This window comes from Saimiri boliviensis, chromosome 4 (assembly GCF_048565385.1).
Source record: "Saimiri boliviensis isolate mSaiBol1 chromosome 4, mSaiBol1.pri, whole genome shotgun sequence".
Classification (NCBI taxonomy): Eukaryota; Metazoa; Chordata; class Mammalia; order Primates; family Cebidae; genus Saimiri; species Saimiri boliviensis.
In genome coordinates this window covers 72151001-72169124 of record NC_133452.1, presented here as the reverse complement: position 1 = coordinate 72169124, position 18124 = coordinate 72151001, and the positions used below count along the sequence as shown (strand labels likewise).

The 18124-nt window shown below is 37.3% G+C and overlaps 1 protein-coding gene across 4 annotated transcripts in view; it reads left to right on the top strand.

The window, feature by feature from the left end:
- KLHL32 (kelch like family member 32) overlaps positions 1–18124 on the top strand; it is a 217667-nt gene that overhangs the window by 102026 nt on the left and 97517 nt on the right. For all 4 annotated transcript variants that reach the window (XM_003922918.4, XM_074397683.1, XM_039467803.2 and 1 more), the window contains one exon: positions 11304–11411. In XM_003922918.4, the coding sequence (XP_003922967.1) occupies positions 11304–11411 (108 nt within the window). The remainder of the gene's footprint in view (positions 1–11303; positions 11412–18124) is intronic.

Sequence of the window (18124 nt, the reverse complement as noted above, 5' to 3'; positions counted from 1 at the left end):
ACAACTTAAGTAGGGAGGGGCCAGTGATCTCTAAAGTATTAAAATGCCAAAATTCCATTTGCAGAAGAGAAGCTAGAGTTTAGTCTTGCTTCTTACACACTTCCAGCACAGCTTTGAAAACCACATGGAGTCTCTTCTGGTCTTAGAGAATTCTCCCTGAATTCCTATCATATTTTCCTCAGGAAGAATCCCACGCTCTGCCTCCTCAGTTGCTTCACCTCTTTCTTTCTCCAGGCTTTCAACCTTATCTGATATCACTGTTCTCTAAAAACATTTCCTTTTTTCACACTTACTTTCCCTGATCCACGCAGACTGTAATCACAACTGGTCACTCATTCCTTCGTGCAAGCCCCCAATTTTGTATTGGGACAGCTGTCAAAATGCAGGAAATCTAGGTTATGTCTCAGTCGGGGTGTCCTTAGAAGTTTGTGAAAAGCAGGATTGTGCCATTGGCTGCCATGTGAGAGAGATCAAACAGCCTCTTCAATTCCTTCTATTCATCCAATAATGGTTTAGCAAATTTATTCAACAAAGAAGAGTAAAAGTGCCATCCCTAAACATCTGAAAGAGGCAAATTTGTGCCAGATAAAACAATGCACTTCTTTGTAAGGTGGGTAGGAATGTGTTGTGATCCCATGTTCAGGGGATACAACTAGAAGGTAACAGAACCACCAGAGGAATAAGGAGCAGCATAGGGATCTGAGAGGGCAACCCAAAGCTGAAGTCAAATGTGTGGATGCCACTTTCCACAAGATGGAAAGACTGGCAAGGACGAATACCTTTTGTGAGTTACCTAATTCATGGTGAGCAGCAGTTTCTGGCCTTGACAATTACCATGACTTTGGCTAATAAAGAAACAACTTAATTTGTTTCATTCCATCCTTTTCTCTCCCAGAAGACCCAGGCCATATTGAAACATGGCCATATTCAGAAAGAAGATAATTCTAAACAGACAGGATAAACCATAATGATGCTTGTTTTGAAGGGCTCATTATCACTGTATAGTTAATTTAGGAAGCAACTGTGCCAAGAGCAAAGCTGTGAAACACAGCTAGATCCTTTAAATAAACAAGCTACAGATTTGAAGATTTTAGAAAAAGACAATATGTAACACAGTTTTTACCGTATAAGATGGATCTTTGTGGTTAAGGTGAGGGAAAATTGATATTTTAGAGATATTAATTTTGATGCCTAATAATATTTACAGCAATATAATTTTACTGTCTTTGTTTGTCTTGTGCTGTTTTATTCTCTGAGAGTATTAGTATACGATAGGAGGGAATGTTAAAACAATTATAAAGAGGAAAGAAAACCACCAGCCAAACATCCTCACTCTTTGAGTCCATTTAGCAACCCACATGCATTGGGTTGTTTTTTCATTTGCAAGATAAGGAAGTAAATAGTCCAATTTAACTGAGATAGGGACCCTCCTCTCCCTAATGGAAGGGAATGGACTATTGCAGTTAATTGAATGGTCTCATTAACTGAGATTTACTACCCATTCTCTATGTGAGGTATAACCAAAATGTAATAAAGGCTAATAACCATTAACACTAAATTGAGTAAAATGCAATCTTTGTTGATTCAGAAGTTAGTTCAAATCTCTGTAATGCCTCATGGCCATGTAAACATCACTATGTAACAGTGGGCATACAGAAATGTAAGATGTAATGGATCTGCTATAATCATTGAAAGTTGCTCTTTTCAATGACTTCCTTAACCATGCCTGTTTACTTTCATTTAACTCTTTTTCATGTTCACAAAATGCAAGGGTTGAATGTACCTCCAAACACTTAAGTTATTTCACGTGTAAGATTATTTGTATTCTTGATAAAATGGGAGTCACAGTGGTTTTGCCTGTGTTCAGTGTAACTCCAAAGCTGCACAAAGTTTGTCAGGTAAAAAGATAATATTTTACCAGATGCTTTAAAAAGTCTATCATCTGCCATTTTACTTATCTATGAAGATGTAGTAAAATTTTTGTCAGTTTTGTATCATAAGGTACCGACCTAAAATGTAGCTGTAACTAATCTTGTGTCTGTATGACAACTAACATGCAGAAAACTTCAAGAAAACTTACTTCATGTACTGTGACTTTAGGACTCAATTTGCATCATTTCTGTATGAAATACAGAGGGAATAACACACCATAAGTCCACACCTCCCTCTGTGGTAGGCACTTAAGGTGAATTATATACTCACAAACTAGGTTTTCAATTAGAAAGATTTGTGTTGGTGGCAGGACATTAACAGCCACAAGTGAGCTGCAATGACTCTAAATCTCTGGGCAAGGCTCTCTCACAGACAAAATCATGTGAACCAAGCATGAGTCTGTGCAATGCTTTCATATTTCTAAGCAGAACTTTATCCCATGCTTTGGCAGAATGTTGTGACTTGATAGAGAACATTGACATATGTTCTTTTTTTTCCTAAATGTCTAGCTTTGAACTCACTTGTGTGTTTCTCAAATGTTTAGCTTACAGTAGATGCTCTTTCTCTTTAATTACAATTTTTACATTTTGGTATCTAAAACACCTTACACACAGAACATTCTCTGTTACATAGAACTAATTCTTTTTGTTCATGACACTGTAGGGTGTCAGGACATCATCTGCAGATGAATTTTGAAGATCATGTTGGTTGCTTCATTCGCTTGCTGTATTTATTGCGTGTATGCACTCCCAGGATCTTGGGGCACCACGGTGAGGAAGGGAGATAAGGTGCTTGCCTTCATGGAGCCTGCAGTCTACTTTTTCAAGATGATGTATGATTAAAAATATTACTGTTGGTCTCATCATCTCTTTTGCTGCCTAGGAGACTTTGTCCTTCCTTGTGGTCTCTAGCAGGTCTCTGGACATTGTTTCACTAGCTCAGATAGACTAGGCAACTGGTGTTTCACTGTGACAAGTGGCCACGTTCTTCCTTATCACCAAGGGATCTCCAATGAGGCTCTTTCTAATTGAGATGTCTTTTAAATTTATTATACCCAAGACATCGACCTTGATATAATAGTTCTCCTTGTTAATTTTTAGGTTAGCCAATTCTAGTTTTTAAAAGTTATGATAAACATTAAATTTTTAACATTAAATGTCTTTTTTTTTTTAAAATTTTGAGATAGGGTCTCACTTTCTTGCCCAAGTTGGAGTGCAGTGTTGTGATCATAGCTCACTGCAGGATCAAACTCCTGGGTTCAAGCAATACTCCTGCCTCACCATCTAGCGTAGCTAGGACTACAGGTGCACATCACCATGCCGAGCTAACTTTTTTTAAATTATTGTTTGTAGAGATAGGCTCTCCCTGTGTTACCTAACCTGGCCTCAAACTCCTGGCCTCAAGTGAACCTCCAGCCTCAGCCTCCCAAAGTGGTGGGGTTACGCACATGACCCACAGTGTCTGGCAACATTAAACTTCTAAAACAGTGTGATGTGACATCAAAGCAGAAGTTCTTTATTTATAGAAGTGGTGGTGATGATTTTTATAATGGGGTCATTCTATAAAGTAGAGGTCTAGGAGTATGTTGCAAAGGTGAAGTTCTGAAGCCAGAGATAGGGATTTAGAGTGAGATTGTCATTTGGAAATTATTTGAAATTAATGGATTTAATCAGTAGTTGAGTGCAGGGTGCTGTTTCTCAGCTCTCGTTTCAAGTGGAATCAAAGGAAAATACGGGACAGTAGGATAATCAACCTGGATTATAGTAACAGTTTCTAACTATTAAACATCTATGTGCCATGTATTATGCCTGATATTAAGCATATTTGTATTGAAACTTATGACAATCCTGTGAAGTTGGTATTACTCCTATTTTACAGAAAAGGTATCAAATTAGTCAAAGTTTCAAGATAAGTTGCCCATATGACCAGTAGGTTATGTAACCAGATGTATCTTGCTGCATAGTTTGGAAAATTAAGAAAAAAGCAAAAGTTTTAAAAGGGAGTTGTTTGAAATACATGAGTAATGCTTGTTCATTGCAAGGATCCAAAAAATATGTAAATAGGATAAAATTAAGTCTTTTTTCCCTTTATACTCATACCCTGTAATATAGCAATTATAGATGCATTTAATTATATTGATATAAAACAGTTACCAATATGGTGTTCTATACAAATGTGCAAATATAGGTACACATTATTTGAGGAATTGTGCTTTCCTCCCAACTCTACTGATCCTCTGATTGAGGATCGCTATTCTATGCCAGTATTACCCTGATTACTTTTGAAAGACCCTAGAAAAGTAGATTTTTAAAACTCTTTTGGCAGACTATTTTGTTTTATTAACCTTTGTTCTCAGGCAGTTTTTCCATTTCATTAACCCAGATTATTCTTCTGCAGTTTGAGCCATTTCAGTCCTGCTGTGCATACGGGATTGGTGGCAAGCAGCCAGTCGGCCCATCAGGTGCAATTACAACTTGAAAAATCTGAAAACAGAACTTGGTTGGTGTGGGGAATATTAACAACTTAACTGCCCATGTAATAAAAAGCAGACACTGAAAACAACTGAAATTTTTTTCAGGTTCTTTTCAAGAAGTTTAGAAGCAAATCCAACATTTTACAAACTAAAGGTTTTTTCTTTTTATTTTTTTTTAAACTGTGATCTGTTTTTTAATTTTGGAATTTCAGGTAATCATCTACATATGCATAAATAAAATCTACTTAACTGTAAAGATAATTTCCTGTTAGCATTTTTTATCTATACCCACACTTGATTTTAAAAAACACAACAGTGTCCTAGAAGTCAACTCTAGAGTGTGATTTAAGAAAAGGAGGTGCGGGGGGAGAAGAAAAGAAAAGAAAAACAACAACAGAAACTGGAACTTCTAACATATCAATCATTCTAACCAGGAATACATGAAAGAAACTTTACTCCATTTTGTTGTTATCACAAAATATTAATTTTACTAAGAGCTTGCCATATGTCAGGCACTCTTCACTTTGTATGTATCCTTAATAGACCACAGTATAGTGTCAACATAACTTTTATATGTACTGGGAAACCAAAAACATATGCATTACTTACTGTATTGTGATACTTGCTTTATTAAGGTGGTCTAGAACTAAACCCACAATATCTCCAAGGTATGCCTATGTAAGTGAGATCATTCAGTATTTGTCTTTCTGTGTCTAGTTTATTTCAGTTAGCATAATGTCCTTCAGGTTCATCTATATTGTTGCAAATGACAGGATTTTCTTCTTTTTTAAGGCTAAATAATGTTCTTGTGTGTGTATGTCTCACATTTTCTTTATCCATTCATCCATCGAGGAACATTAGGCTGTTTCTGTATTGTGACTATTGTGAATAATGCTGCAATAACTATGGAGTGTGGCTATCACTTTGAGATACTAATTTCATTTTCTTTGCATAGATACCCAGAAGTGAAGACTGTTAGATCATAAAGTAGTTCTATTTTTAATTTTTTTAAATCAACCTCTCTGTTGTTTCCCATAATGGCTGTACCAATTTACATTCCAACCAACAATAAACAAGGATTCTGTCTTTTCTACAACCTCACCAACATTTACCTTTCGGTTTTTGGTAATAATTATTCTAATGGGTGTGAGGAGATACCTCATTGTGGTTTTTGCTTGCTTTTCCCTTATAATTAGTGATGTTGAGCATCTTTTTATATACCTGTTGCCCATTTGTATGCCTTCTTTGGAAAAATGTCTAACCAGATCCTGTGCCCATTTTAAAATTCAGTTATTTTGTTGTTTTGCTGTTGAATTTTGTGAGTTTCTTGTATATTTTGGATATTAACCCTTTATCAGATATATGGTTTGCAAGTACGTTTCCCATTCTGTGCATTGTCTTTTTAATCTGCCTAGAAGCTCTGAAGAGAGCAGTGGATTTCCCAGCACATCATTCAAGCTCGGATAAGGAACAGACTGCCTTCTTAAGTGACTCCCTGAACCCAGTGTTTCCTGACTTGGAGACACCTCCCACTAGGGGCTGACAGATACCTCATAAAGAGAGCTCTGGCTGGAATCTAGCAGGTACGCCTCTGGGACAAAGCTACCAGAGAAAGGAACAGGCAGCAGTCCTTGCTGTTCTTCAGCCCCTGCTGGTGATTCCCAGGCAAGCAGAGTCTGGAGTGGACCTCCAGCAAACTCCAGTAGACCTGCAGCAGAGAGGCCTGACTGTTAGAAGGAAAACTAACAACCAGAAAGAAATAGCTTCAACATCAACAAAAAGGACATCTACTCAGAGACCCCATCCAAAGGTCACCACCCTCAAAGACCAAAGGTAGATAAATTCACAAAGATAGGAAGAAGCCAGTGCAAAAAGACTGAAACTCCAAAAACTAGAATGCCTCTTCTTTAAGGGATCACAGCTCCTCGCCAGAAAGGAAAGAAAACTGGATGGAGAGAAGAGTTTGACGAATTGACAAAGCAGGCTTCAGAAGGTGGGTAATAACAAACTTCTCTGAGCTACAGGAGCATGTTCTAGCTCAATGGAAGGAAGCTAAGAACCTTGAAAAAAGGTTAGATGAAATGCTAACTAGAATAACCAGTTTCGAGAAGAACATAAATGACCTGATGGAGCCAAAAAACACAGCATAAGAACTTTGCAAAGCATACACAAGTTTCAGTAACTGAATTGATCAAGCAGAAGAAAGGATATCAGAGATTGAAGATCAACTCAGAAGAGTGACCAAGCGACGTGGGATCATGTGAAAAGACGAAATCTATGTGTCATCAGCATACCTGAAAGTGAAGAGGAGAATGAAACCAAGTTGGAAAACATTCTTCAGGATATAATCCAGGAGAACTTCACCAACCTAGCAAGGCAGGCCAACAATCAAATTCAGGAAATACAGAGAAGACCACAAAGATACTCCTCGAGAAGAGCAACCCCAAGACATGTAATTGTCAGATTCACCCATGTTGAAATTAAGGAAAAACTGCTAAGGGCAGCAAGGGAGAAAGGTTGGGCTACCCATAAAGGGAAGCTCATCAGACTTAAGCAGCAGATCTATTGGCAGACACCCTACAAGCCAGAAGAGAGTGGGGGCCAATATGCACATTCTTAAAGAATTTTCAACCCAGACTTTCGTATTCAGCCAAACTAAGCTTCATAAGTGAAGGAGAAATAAAGTCCTTCACAGACAAGCAAATGCTGAGAAATTTTCTACCACCTGGCTAGCCTTACAAGAGCTCCTGAAGGAAGCACCAACATGGAGAGAAACAACCAGTACCAGTCACTGCAAAAACATACCAAATTGTAAAGACCATTGACAGTATGAAGAAACTGCATCAACTATTGGGCAAAATAACCAGCTAGCATCATGATGGCAGGATCAAGTTCACATGTAACAATATTAACCTTAAATGTAAATGGGCTAAATGCCCCAATTAAGAAACACAGACAGGCAAATTGGATAAAGAGTTAAGACCCATCAATGCACTGTATTCAGGAGACCCATCTCACATGCAGAGACAAACACAGGCTCAAAATAAAGGGATGGGAGGAATATTTACCAAGCAAATGGAAAGAAAAAAAAAAAAAAAGAGGGTTGTAATCCCAGTCTCTGATAAAACAGACTTGAAACCATTAAATATCAAAAGAGACAAAGAAGGGCGTCACATAATGGTCAAGGGATCAATGCAACAAGAAGAGCTAACTATCCTAAATATATATGTGCCCAATGCGGGAGCACCACAGATTCATAAAGCAAGTTCTTAGAAACCTACAAAGAGACTTAGACTCCCACTCTAAATAATAGTGGGAGACTTTAACACCCCACTGTCAATATTAGATCAACAAAACAGAAAATTAACAAGGATATCCAGGACTTGAACTTGGCTCTGGACTAATTGTACTGAATAGACATCTACAGAATCCTCCACTTCAAATCAACAGAATATACATTCTTCTCAGCACCACATCACACCTATTCTAAAATTAACCACATAATTGGAAGTAAAACACTCCTCAGCAAATGCAAAAGAAGGGAAATGGTGATAGTCTCTCAGACCACAATGCAATCAAATTAGAAGTCAGGATTAAGAAACTCATTCAAGATGGTACAACTACGTGGTAACTGAACAACCTGCTCCTGAATTAAAAAATAAATGAAGGCAGAAATAAAGATGTTTTTTGAAACCAATGAGAACGAAGACACAATGTACCAGAATGCCTGGGACACATTTAAAGCAGTGTGTAGAGGGACACTTACAGCACTAAATGCCCAAAAGAGAAAGCAAGAAGGATCTAAAATCGACAGCCTAACATCATAATTTAAAAAACTAGAGAAGCAAGAACAAACACATTCAAAAGCTAGGAGAGGACAAGAAATAACTAAGAGCAGAACTGAAGGAGATAGAGACAAAAAATCCTTCAAAAAATCAATGAATCTAGGAGCTGTTTTTTAAAAAAGATCAACAAAATAGATAGACCACTGGCCAGACTAAGAAGAAAAGAGAGAAGAATCAAATAGATACAATAAAAAATGATAAAGATGATATCACCACTGATCCTATAGAAATACAAACTACCATCAGAGAATACTATAAACACCTCTATACAAATAAAACAGAAAAATCTAGAAGAAATGGATAAACTACTGGACACTTACACCTTCCCAAGACTAAACTATGAAGAAGTTGAATCCTATTAGAATGTCTCCTATAAAACAGACAATAGTAACAAATATTGTGCATGGTGAGAGATAGGCAATGATGTGGAGAAAGGGGAACCCTAGTACACTATTGATGGGAATACATTAGTACAGCCACTGTGGAGAACATATTGAGGTTCCACAAAAAACTAAAAATGTTGCTAGCATATGACCCAGCAATTTTACTACTAGGTATATCCAAAAGAAAGGAAATCAGTATGTTGAAATGTATGAGGTGTGTGTGTGTGTGTGTGTGTAAAATATATATGTGTGTGTGTAAAAAAAAATTATATTTTCTTTTCCAAAAGAAATCATGTTTATGATTCCTGAGAAAACATGGGAAAGGAACACCCATGTTTATTGTAGCACTATTCACAATAGTCGAAATTTGGAATTGGGCTGGGTGAGGTGGCTCACACCTGTATACTCAGCCCTCTAGCACTTTGGGAAGCTGAGGTGGGTGGATCACTTGAGGTCAGGAGTTCGAGACCAGCCTTGGCCAATGTGGTGAAACCCCATTTCTATTAAAAATACAAAAATTAGCTAGTGTGATGGCACGTGCTTGTAGCACCAGCTACTTGGGAGGCTGAGGAAGCAGAATTGCTTGAACCCAGGAGCCAGAGGTTGCAGTGAGCCGAGATCGTGCCACTGTACTCCAGCCTGGGTGGCAGAGCAAAACTCTTGTCTTAAAAAAAAAAGTGGAATAAAGTTAGTGCTCATCAGTGAATTAATGGGTAAAGAAAATGTGGTATATATACTCAAAGAAATAATTTAGTCACAAACATGAAATCTGGTCATTTGCAGCAACATGGATGGAACTGGAAGTCATTATATTAAGTGAAGTAAGCTAAGCACAGAAAGACAAATATCATATGTTGTCACCCACATATGAGAGCTAATAAAGTGAATCTCATGAAGACAGAAAGTAGACTAGTGGGTAGCCTCCCAGTAGGCTGGGAAGGGTAGTTGGAAGGGGGAAGATGATGGGGATATTGAATAATGGGTACAAATATACAGTTTAATAGAAGAAATAAGACCTAGCATTAGATTGGTAGAGTGACTATAGTTTACGGTAATCTATTGTACATTTGAAAATAGCTAGAAGATAATGATTTGAATGTTTCAAGCAAAAAGGACAGTTTTAAAGTAATGGATATCTCAAATACACTGATTTGCCATTAAAAATTATGACTACATTATCACATGTACCCCCAAAATATGTACATTCCTTAGGCATTGATAAAATTTAAATAAAATTGCTAAAAGGTGAATATTGATACATTGGCAAATGTTTAAAAAAAATCACATTTTTAAAATTAAATCAACATGAACTAAATGCCCTATAACATAGTGAAGTTGTTTTTGTTTTTGTTTTTTTACTAATATAAAGTTTACTTCTATAAAGTTAGCCAAACTGCAGACTCTAAGGGAACAGTTCCCATAAGACTTCTTTCATTATCAGTAAACAAAATTGAATTCTCTTTATATTTCTCAAGTCAAAGATTAAAGGTGTACAAATTAGCATGGGGTTATTGGTTTTGTTTGTTTTTGCCTTTTTAATTTTTTTATGGAAACTCATGCATTTGCTTAATTTGGCAAGTTTTAATTTTTTTAATTTCAAATTTTCATTTGACATACTGATTTGCAATAAGTTGGCCATTTGGGGAATTGGTTGGGGGCAAATTGACTTGCACTGAATAGCTTAGTGGTTCTCAAATTCAAGTGGGCATGAGAATCACCTGAAGGTGACTGTAGTTGGGCCCCAAGAATCTGTACTCAAATATGTTCCCAGGTGATGCTGAGCTGGTCCAAGGGCTACACTTTGAGAACCACTGGAATGTAGTGTGTGATACATGGCTGATATGGCTAGGCTTTGTGTCCCCATCCAAATCTCATCTTGAATTGTAATCCCCACAGTCCCTATAATCCCCACATGTCAAGGGAGAGATCGGGTGGAGAGTAGTTGGATCATGGGGCAGTTTCCCCCATGCTGTTCTTATGATAGTGAGTGAGTTCTCAAAAGCTCTGATGGTTTTATAAAGGGCTCTTCCCCTTCGCTTGGCACTTCTTCCTGAGGCATTTCTTTTTCCTGATGCCTTGTGAAAATGGTGCCTTGCTTCCCCTTTGCCTTCTGCCATTATTGTAAGTTTCCTGAGGCCTCCCCAGCCATTCTGAACTGTGAGTCAGTTAAACCTCTTTTCTTTATAAATTACCTAGTCTCAGGCAGTTCTTTATAGCAGTATGAAAATGAACTAATATAATAGCAGATGAGAGGAACTAGCTGTTTCATTCAACTGAGACAGAAAAAAAGCAGAGAAGTCAGGAGATGAGACTTTTCATGTCCTGTTGAGCAGGATATTTGGGATTGCTGCATATAACTTGGTAACAATGAGAATCCAGGACAAAGAGAAAGAGTTCAGTGAGCCAAAATATCATCACCTCAAAATGAGACTGTGTATTATTTATAGAAGTACTGTATATAGTGAGGAATGCCATCCTGTGTGTGTTATTGTAACAGATTAGACATCAAAATGATTTGCAGTGGTTTGTGTGAATGAAGCTTTGTATAAGCATTTCAAAAATCAAAATCAATTACTAACTTGTAAAACTTTATTTCCCTGGTCTCTGTAGGATTTTGTCTTGCTTCCTTGCTTTTAAAGTCTTGTATCTTTCTCTCTTTCCTTACCACAGGCAATGTTCAGTCTTTGTATGGTGGAAAGTGGAGCTGATGAGGTTAATTTGCACGGCGTGACCAGCCTTGGCTTAAAGCAGGCTCTGGAGTTTGCATACACGGGACAGGTATGGCATTAAATGTGATCTGAAAAGTTTAATTTTTTAACTAAACAAAGAGATTATCCTTGGGGTATGAGATTTATTGTTCTTACTCATTTTGATGTTAAAAATAAAATTCACATCACTTAATTTTATAACTAAACTTATGGAAAGATAAGTAAAGCAATTTGATTTTTAATATGATCCAGTGAACACAGTATTTTAAACTTAGTGCTCGCTGGTGTGATTTTTTTTAAATATCTTAAAGAACTATCATAAGGGAAAGGGTTTGCAAGATAACAGATTCTCATTGTTATCACTAAAGCTCAGTGACTCAATCATGGCTTTATTGTTTTAAAAACAAGACAAAAGAATTTAGAGCCCAAAATTCATGTCCAACATCTTGGCACCATGTCCTCCACATATCTCAGGGCCAGAATTGAAGGCATTTAGATTAGTAGATTGTGATGGTTTGAAATCCTAATGCATTCATGACTAAAATTGTTAGAGGATTTATAGGACATCAGAGGATATCCATTTACATTTGAGAACTACTCGAATAATTCAAATACAGACTGGATGTTTAGCTCCTCTTTTATAAATTTTTCTTCTTTAATACCGTTTTATCCAACTTGGATTCAGTATCTTCTATGCAAAAACGAGAGCATCTTCTCCTGAGAGGCTCACATCCTAATGACAGAAAGAGAGGCAAATACATAATTATAATTCCTCACTGATACTGGAGTTATAGCAGAAGAAGAATACAAAACAGAGTGGGATAAGGATGCATGTGGTCAAGTATGGGTACCAGTACAGAATTTTACAGAGAAGGTGGTATTTGGGTCTTGAAGAATGTGTGGGAGCTCATTTTTTTTTTTTTTTTTTTGAGACGGAGTTTCGCTCTTGTTGCCCAGGCTGGAGTACAATGGCCCGATCTCGGCTCACCGCAACCTCCGCCTCCTGGGTTCAGGCAATTCTCCTGCCTCAGCCTCCTGAGTAGCTGGGATTACAGGCACGCACCACCATGCCCAGCTAATTTTTTGTGTTTTTAGTAGAGACGGGGTTTCACCATGTTGACCACGTTGGTCTCGATCTCTTGACCTTGTGATCCACCCGCCTCGGCCTCCCAAAGTGCTGGGATTACAGGCTTGAGCCACTGCGCCCGGCGGGAGCTCATTTTTGTCTGAATTTTATTTTTGTTTAATTTTATTAAAATAAAATTTAATTTTATTTTTGTTTAATTTTATTAAAATTAAAATAAAATAAAATTTTATTAAAATTAAAATATTAGCAAATATGTAAATGTGATGTTCTGTTATGTGTTTACAATGTGGAACGATTAAATTAGGCTAATTAACAAATCTGTCACCTTACCTACTTATTTTTTTTGTGGTGAAAACATTTAAAATGCATTCTTCTAGCAATGTTGAATGATACAATGCATTATTGTTTATTATAGTTATCTTTCTGTGAAGCAGATCACTACAGCTTATTACTGCTGTCTAGCTGAAACTGTATACCCTTTGATCAACATCTCCCCTTAGTCCATTTACCCCTGCTACAGTTTGGATGTTTGTCCCCTCCAAATCTCATGTTGAAATTTGATATTTGAGGTGGAGTCTGTAGGCAAGTGTTCAGGTCACGTTGGTGGATTCTTCATGAATAAACTGATGTCCTCCCTCAGGGTGTGAGTGAGTTTTCACTGTTAGTTCCTGTGAGAGCTAGTTATTAAAAAGAGCCTGGCACCTCCTTTCCACTCTCTTGCTTCCTCTCTTATTATATGATCTTGCACATGCCAGCTCGCCTTCCCCTCTGCCATGAGTGGAGACAGCCTGAAACCCTTACCAGAAGCAGATGCTAAAGTCGTGTTTCTTGTTTAGCCTGCAGAATCATGAGCCAAATGAATCTTTTTCTTGTGTAAATTACCAAATCTCAGGTATTCCTTTATAACAACCCTCAATGAACTAAGAAAACCCCTCCCCTAGCCTTTGGTAACTGTCATTCTACTTGCTACTTTCATGAGTTCATTTTTAGATTCAGCATATAAGTGAGATCATGAAGTATTTGTCTTTCTGCCTGGCTTATTTCATAAGTGAAATATGAAACATAGTATCCTCAAGGTTCATTCATGTCATTGCAAATGACAGAATTTCTCCCCTTTTTAAGGCTAAATAGTAGTACATTGTCTATATATATCATCTTTTCTTTATTCATCTGATGATGGACAAGCAGGTTGCGTTCGTATCTTAGTTATTGTGAATAATGCTGCAGTGAACATGGGAATACAGATATCTCCATATCATACTAATTTCAATTCCTTTGGCTATTACCCAGAAGTGGGATTGCTAGTTCATATGTTAATTTTACTTTTTACATTTTTTAAGAAACTCCATACTGTTTAACATAATGGCTATATTAATTTACATTCCCACCAACGGTACACAAGGGTTTCATTTTCTTCACACCCTCACCAATATTTGTTACTATTGTCTGCTTTATAGGAGCCATTCTAACAGGGGTGAGTTTATATCTTATCATGGTTTTAATTTGCGTTTCCCTGATGACTAATGATGATGAACATTTTTTTCATATACCTGTTGGCCATTTGTATGTCTTCTTTCGAGAAGTGTCATTAGGTCATTTGCCAATTTTTTTGATTGGGTTATTTATTTTCTCATCTTCTTGTGATGGCTCTAGCCTTGTTCTTTTTGCACAAGATTGCTTTGAATATTCAAGGTCTCAATTGTGTTTTTTGTTTTGTTTTGTTTCTTGTCTAATTTCTCTGGCTAAAACTTCCAGTACTCTTGAATAGAAGTGGTCAAAATGGGCATGCCTGTCTTGTTTCTGATCTTAAAGAGCTTTCAACTTTTCACTATTGAGTATGATGTTAACTCTGAGCTTTTCATATATGGCCTTTCTTGTATTGAGGCACATTATTTCTATGCTTAACTTGTTGAGAGTTTTTATCATGATAGGATGCTGAATTTTGTCAAATGCTTTTACTGCATCTATTGAGATGATCATATGGTTGTCATCCATCATTCTTTTAATATGGTATATTGCATTAATTTATTAATATTTGCATAGGTTGAATCATCATTGCATCTCAGGGATAAATCCCCCTTGATCATAGTGAATGATTATTTTAATCATTCACTGTGCTGTTGAATGTGGTTTGCCAGTATTTTCTTGAAGAGCTTTGCGTCCATGCTCATCATGGATATTGGCCTGGAATTTTTTTTTTCTTGTAGTGTATTTGTCTGGCTTTGGTATGAGAATAATGCTAGTCTCATAAAATGAATTTGAAAGTATTCCTTCTTTAATATTTTGAAACAGTTTTAAGAAAGATGAGTGTTAGTTCTTCTTTAAATGTTTGGTAGAATTCTGCTGTGATGCTATAAGGTCCTAGATTTTTCTTTAATGGGAGATATTTTTATTAATAATATTGACATAATCTCCTTACTTGCTTTTGATCTGTTCAGATTTTTTATTACTTTGATTCAGTCTTGCTAGGTTGTATGTTTCTAGGACTTCATCCATTGCTTCTAGATTATCTAACTTTTTGTTGTATAATTGTTCATAGCAGTCTATTATCTTTTGTGTGTCTATAATATCTGTTGTAATATCTTGTCTTTCATTTCTGATTTTATCTATTTGAACCTTCTCCCTTTTTTCTTAGTCTAGCGAAAGTTTTGTTGATTTTATCTTTACAAAGAATGAAGTCTCACTTTCATTGATCTTTTCTGTTGTCTTTGTAGTCTTTGTCACTAAATTTTCTTTAGAGACTTATTAAAATGTATGATATTACCTATTTTCTGAGGTTAGTAGAGTTTAAGATATGTGTCTTGGAATAACTGAGGCAACTCTGGCAGCTAGAAGAAAACAGTAAGTATAAAGGAAACAAGCCATCAATCAAGTAGAAAGTATAACAGGAGAAAGAAAGGTGATAGATCACAAACTCAGGATTAGCCCAGCCAAATTTCAAGCCTTAGGAAAGTAAGGCAGGCCATTATCATTCACAGAGTTGCCAAAATATATTCCTAATGAGGTGAGTAAATCATGCATTTTATGGTTTTTTTTTTTTTTTTTTTTTTTTGGTTTACAGATGTGAAGCAAGATACCATCTCTAACTTACTCTCTTTTTATGTCTGAACTACATGCAGTCACACCTGCATTTGCCCATCTCCAGAGTAAGATTGCAAACCCAGAGCTCCTGTTTCATAGGTGTGCATGGGGACGAAATAGTAAATTTTTTTTTTTGTAAAACTACCCGGGTAAATAATACCTGTACTTCGCTGTGCTAACAACTAAATGGTTTAAGCGTAGAGGTCTGTAAAGCATGTTTGTAGTATTAGGAAACTGAAGAGCAAAAATTCCTGGGAAGGCTGAGTTAAAATACACATGCATATATATATGGCTGCCTTATTGCTTGCTTGACTGCTTTGTGATTTCCTTCAGAATGGCTAAGTTGGATGTGTGTGTCTGTACGTGTGTGTGTGTAATTCCTATCACACAAAGGGTCTATGAAATGTTAACTGAAGTGAAGATAACAGAAAGGGAGCTGACTTTTTGAAGGGGATGAAACCTACTTGGAAAGCAGGAAGATATTTGCTGAAGGGCAGCCATATCCCATTGTCCAGGAGTCATATGCCTCAGATGCTTAAATTCCACTTTTATGAGAATAACAAAGCCAAATAAGATGGAAATATATCTGGTGTAAGTGCCTTTATAAAGAAAGAAAGAAAAGCAAGTCCTAGGGCCAGACCTGAGGTTGTATTTATTCTGTCCAAACACGAGAGACTTATTCTGACTGCATCCACAGAAGCATATGACAGCCTGTGGCATATGGCAGTAATTCATCTGTTCAGATTGTGTGCTGAGGGGACAGGAAGGGGGCTGACATTTCCTGGAGCACCTTCTGAAAGAGCCAGGGACAGCACAGCACTAAGCCCTTTACATATGCTGTTTAAGCAATCTTTTTTTTTTTTTTTTTTGAGATGGAGTCTCACCGTCACCAGGCTGGAGTGCAGTGGCGTGATCTCGGCTCACTGCAACCTCCACTTCCGGGTTCAAGCAATTCTCCTGCCTCAGCCTCCCCAGTAGCTGCAATTACAGGTGCATGCCACCATACCCAGCTAATTTTTGTATTTTTAGTAGAGATGGGGTTTTACCATGTTGACCAGCATGGTCTCAATCTCTTGACCTCATGGTCCACTTGTGTTAGCCTCCAGCTCTAAGAAATGCTGTGACCCTACTTGAAAGGTGACAAGCCCAGGGAGATGCAGTGAATTGACTAAGATCATTCTCTTATTTATTTTGGCCTAGTCAGTCAAACCCAGTCCTGCTAATTTCAAATCTGTTGTTCATTTTTTATTATACTCTGTAATTAAGAAAAGATTAAGTTATATTTGTTAAACTTTGTTGAAGGAGGCAGAAAAGTGTTTGGGCATTTAGAGAGTACACTATTTTGGTGGCTTCCTCAACTTGAAAACTGTGCCTTTTCAAGTCAGTTCATGAGGGTTTGGATTTGTTCTCTTGGTCTCTTGCTACAGAGTAGAAGTTGATACCTCTACATTCTTTCTTGAACAACATCCAAGAAAATTTGGTTTCTTAAACATCTTTAATTTGCAATAAATCTGTTTTCCCTTTGAGACATGGACACAGCTGATGGCAAAAAGAACGAAATTGTAGTTTACTTGGGATTGGTGCATAGCTGCTTTCTCTTACTATGGAATTGAAATTAACATTAAGCAAAGAGGTTGGAGCATAAGTATGTGAGTGAAAGCATAATTCTTCAGTTTCTTAACTGTTATTTACTGTTAGGGGCACTCACTGACATGTAGTCTTTAGCCATGATATAGATAGATAGATAGATAGATAGATTTGTAAAAATTCAGGGCTAACATTGAGTGTATCTTCCTATAGCTATTTCTAACAGTTGATTATATGTTTAGTCAGTTGTAATATGCATAGTATGAAATGTACGTATTTTGAGTGTCTGAAAATTGTTGCCGTCTTGGAGATAAATTGGAAGTATAGAGTGGGAGTGATGAATGAATACCTCTAACTGTAGCAAGATGTGTATGTGTTCCTCCTACACATTGCTCTAAAACATAGCCTTCTTAAAATTGGCCTACAGATTTCATCCAGGATATTTAAAAGTAAAAGCAAATTTTCCTCTTAATGCTAATACGTATTCTGAGAATGCATGCATTTCCTATCAAGTAGCCAACAGGACTGCATAAGCACACACTCTGCCTTTGCACTAATGAGAAATTGGGCACACGCTGCTTGGGATACTGCTTGAGTAGAGCTTGGTATGCATTGTGCCCTCGTGGGTGTCTTTGCACAGCCATACATGGAGGTCATTATTACGGCAGAACCAGCTATGGAGGGCATAAAGGCCAGGCTTCTCTTGCTCTGCAGGGCTTGTTTGGGGAGCTAGGTTGCAAGCAAATGGTGACGTAAACTGGCTATGGGCAGATCTGCCTTAGAAAAGGACAGTGTGAATGTAAGAAAACACAAACTCCACTTACTGTGGTGGGCAAGGGGGCTCATCCTGTTACCCTGGCTTTCCTTACTCTCCTCACTTTGAAACTCTGACCAAGTTTATGGTTCAGACCAGTCCTGAATAGAAGAGGCATGAGGAAGAAGGAGGGAAAAGACTCTGATGGCAATGTTGCCTGGGAGATGGATTCCAGTCCAAACTAGACAAGAGGTCAGCCACCCAGGAGCAGGCA